Source organism: Lipophrys pholis (assembly GCF_963383615.2).
Source record: "Lipophrys pholis genome assembly, chromosome: 6".
Taxonomy (NCBI): Eukaryota; Metazoa; Chordata; class Actinopteri; order Blenniiformes; family Blenniidae; genus Lipophrys; species Lipophrys pholis.
In genome coordinates, this window is record NC_137629.1 from 661,136 (window position 1) to 663,635 (window position 2,500).

The following is a 2,500-nucleotide window of genomic DNA, read 5'->3' on the forward strand; positions in this document are numbered from 1 at the left end:
CCTCTTATGGACTTTGAGCACACAACGTACATGAACCGAGGGAGAACCTGGGAGAACCTGGGAGAACCTGGGAGAACCTGGGAGAACGCCACCCAAGAGTTTGCAGAGGAAGCGAAGGTCCAGAACCCTCGGCTCCGAAGCAGCTACATATTGGCCCGAAATAGATGCTCCTTCTTCACAGACTGGCAGAAGGCAGCGCCGCCGGGCCCCCGCCCCCGCCCCCGGAAGAGCTGGACCGGAGCAGAACCTGCTCAGTTTGGAGGACACAGGGTAACAAGGAGTCCAGGACACAAATCTGCTCTGGAGAAATGGTCCTGATCCAGAGGAAGTACAAACAAGCGAGTGGTTGTTGTTACTCCGTGAGCCCCTCATGGTTCCCGCATTGGGGGGGGGGGGGATCAGGAGGGTTTCTCCGGGGTCCGGGGGGCCCAGCTCTCCAGTTTACAATACACAGTGTTGGAGTTCTTGCAGCGACAGCCGGGCCTGGTGACCCGGTCGTAGCAGCGCTGGCAGGCCTTCAGACAGCCCTGGACAGGTGGGTAGCACAGCAGGCAGGGGAAGAGGACTGACAGTAATCCCATGCACAGGAAGCGCGAGCAGCAGTGGGAGCGTGACAGCGAGCAGGGCTGGTCCGCACACGAGTCCCCCTCGTCGTCATTGGAGCAGTGGTAGAAGATGCCCTTGACCAGGCACATGCAGGTGCCGTGTTCCAGCGCACTCTCCGCCGAGCACAGGCACTGGCCGCCGCAGGCCAGACAGGACGGGAGGCTCCGCGGCGCCGTGCAGTCGCCGCACTTGCACTTCCCGCAGCGTTCACAGATGAACTGGTGGCCGCCGGAAGCCGAAACGTCCGATTTCCCTTTCCCCAGCGGCTTGAGCGGCGCCTCTAGTGGAGGCTGGTGGAAGTGCGGGGGCTGTGACGAGGCCTTGGCTTTGGGCTGAGTCCGGACCGGCCGGTCCGGTCGGTGGTGGTTCAGTAAGCCGCCGGCGCTCCGGCTCGGCGGCGAGCGCACCAGCAGGCCCTGCTCCGAGGAGGCGCTGCTGTTGCTCCCCGAACTGGCGGCACTTCCTGTGCTGGTGGAGCGGCTGAGCCCCGGCGCCCGAGACCCCCCGCCCACCACCACCACGCCGCCGCCCCCCAGGTGGTGGTGACCCGCCGGCTGGTGCTCGTAGTTGTTGTTCACGTTGACCAGGATGACGTCATGAGTCCTCTCGTGCTTGTGGTGCGGCCGGGGCGCCATGCGAGGCGCCATGCGGGGCGCCATGCGGGGCGCCATGCGGGGCGCCGGCGGCCTCCGGACCACCGACGGCCCCTCGGTGTACTCGTTGCTGGAGCGGATGGCCTTGATCTGGTCCAGGGAGAAGATGGCGGCACGCTGGAGCTCCCGCTCGTAATCCGACCGCTGCCGACTCTCCAGGGACGGCTGCTGGAGCACCGAGGAGCCGCCGGGGCCGTGCTGGCTGTGGAGCTCCATCTGGGGGGATCAGCACTTCCGACATTCACCAAGGACATGCATCGGAAAACCTGGGGGGGGGGGGGGGGGGGGGGGACAGGGAGAAGTACTTTCAGCAGCAGAACACCAGAGTCTGAATCTTGAAGGTTTGAATTCCGACATCACGTCACGTTTCATCTGCTAAACAAGCAACCTGGAGAAAGTGGACTATTCTTCTCAGACTTTCCTCCAGCAGCACCTCCAGCCTCCATCAGCACCTCCAGCCTCCATCAGCACCTCCAGCAGCACCTCCAGCCTCCATCAGCACCTCCAGCAGCACCTCCAGCCTCCAGCAGCACCTCCAGCCTCCAGCAGGCTCCAGCAGGCCTGCTCTCCACTGCTCATTTACATTTCTATGACTAGTTAACATTTAAATGCACCGCAGCCACGAAATGAGGACACGATCCAAGGAACTAAATGAGCTCCTCACTTAGTATTCTATTACTCCACCAAAAAGGGTCTCAGGGAAAAAGAGACAAAAGTAGAGCTGAAGGACGGAGGTCACGCCGAGTTCCGACCAAACAGACTTCAGAAGATTCAAACTGCTGTTGGTCACCACACCTTCACCACTCCGGTGTTTACAGGAGCAAAACTGAGAAGCTGAGGAAGAACTACTGAGTAATAAAAGCTGCAGCCACACAAACACTCCAGAGGGTCAGCAGGCAGAATCCGGAGCAGCCAGAGCAGCACTGTGGAGGAGCATCCAAACAGGAGGAAAACTTATGAATGAAAACCAGCGCCATGGGGGAGGGGTGTTTGTTCCAGCAGCCCGGAGCGGCTCAGCCATCGAATCCACAGACTTCACCCCCTCACCCCTTCACCCCCCCCCCCACCCCGTCACCCCCTCACCCCCTCACATCCACCCTGCGGTGCGTGTTTTCTCCTCCGAACGCAAAGAAACATCGAGAAAACGCTTCTAGCAGCGGTGCGTCTCGGATCGCTGCGTTTCAGTCTGACAACAAACGGAAAAACTCCAATAAACTACATGCGGCAAGCAAGTGCAAACT

General features: G+C 60.8%; 1 protein-coding gene across 1 annotated transcript in view; it reads right to left on the bottom strand.

The window, feature by feature from the left end:
* spry1 (sprouty homolog 1, antagonist of FGF signaling) overlaps positions 1-1,513 on the bottom strand; it is a gene marked incomplete at its 5' end in the record, with an annotated part of 2,006 nt that extends 493 nt beyond the window's left edge. The window contains 2 exon segments of the mRNA XM_080465086.1: positions 13-1,477; positions 1,480-1,513. Coding sequence (XP_080321212.1) covers positions 399-1,477; positions 1,480-1,513 — 1,113 coding nt within the window. The 3' untranslated portion in view covers positions 13-398.
* Positions 1,514-2,500: the final 987 nt, after the last annotated feature.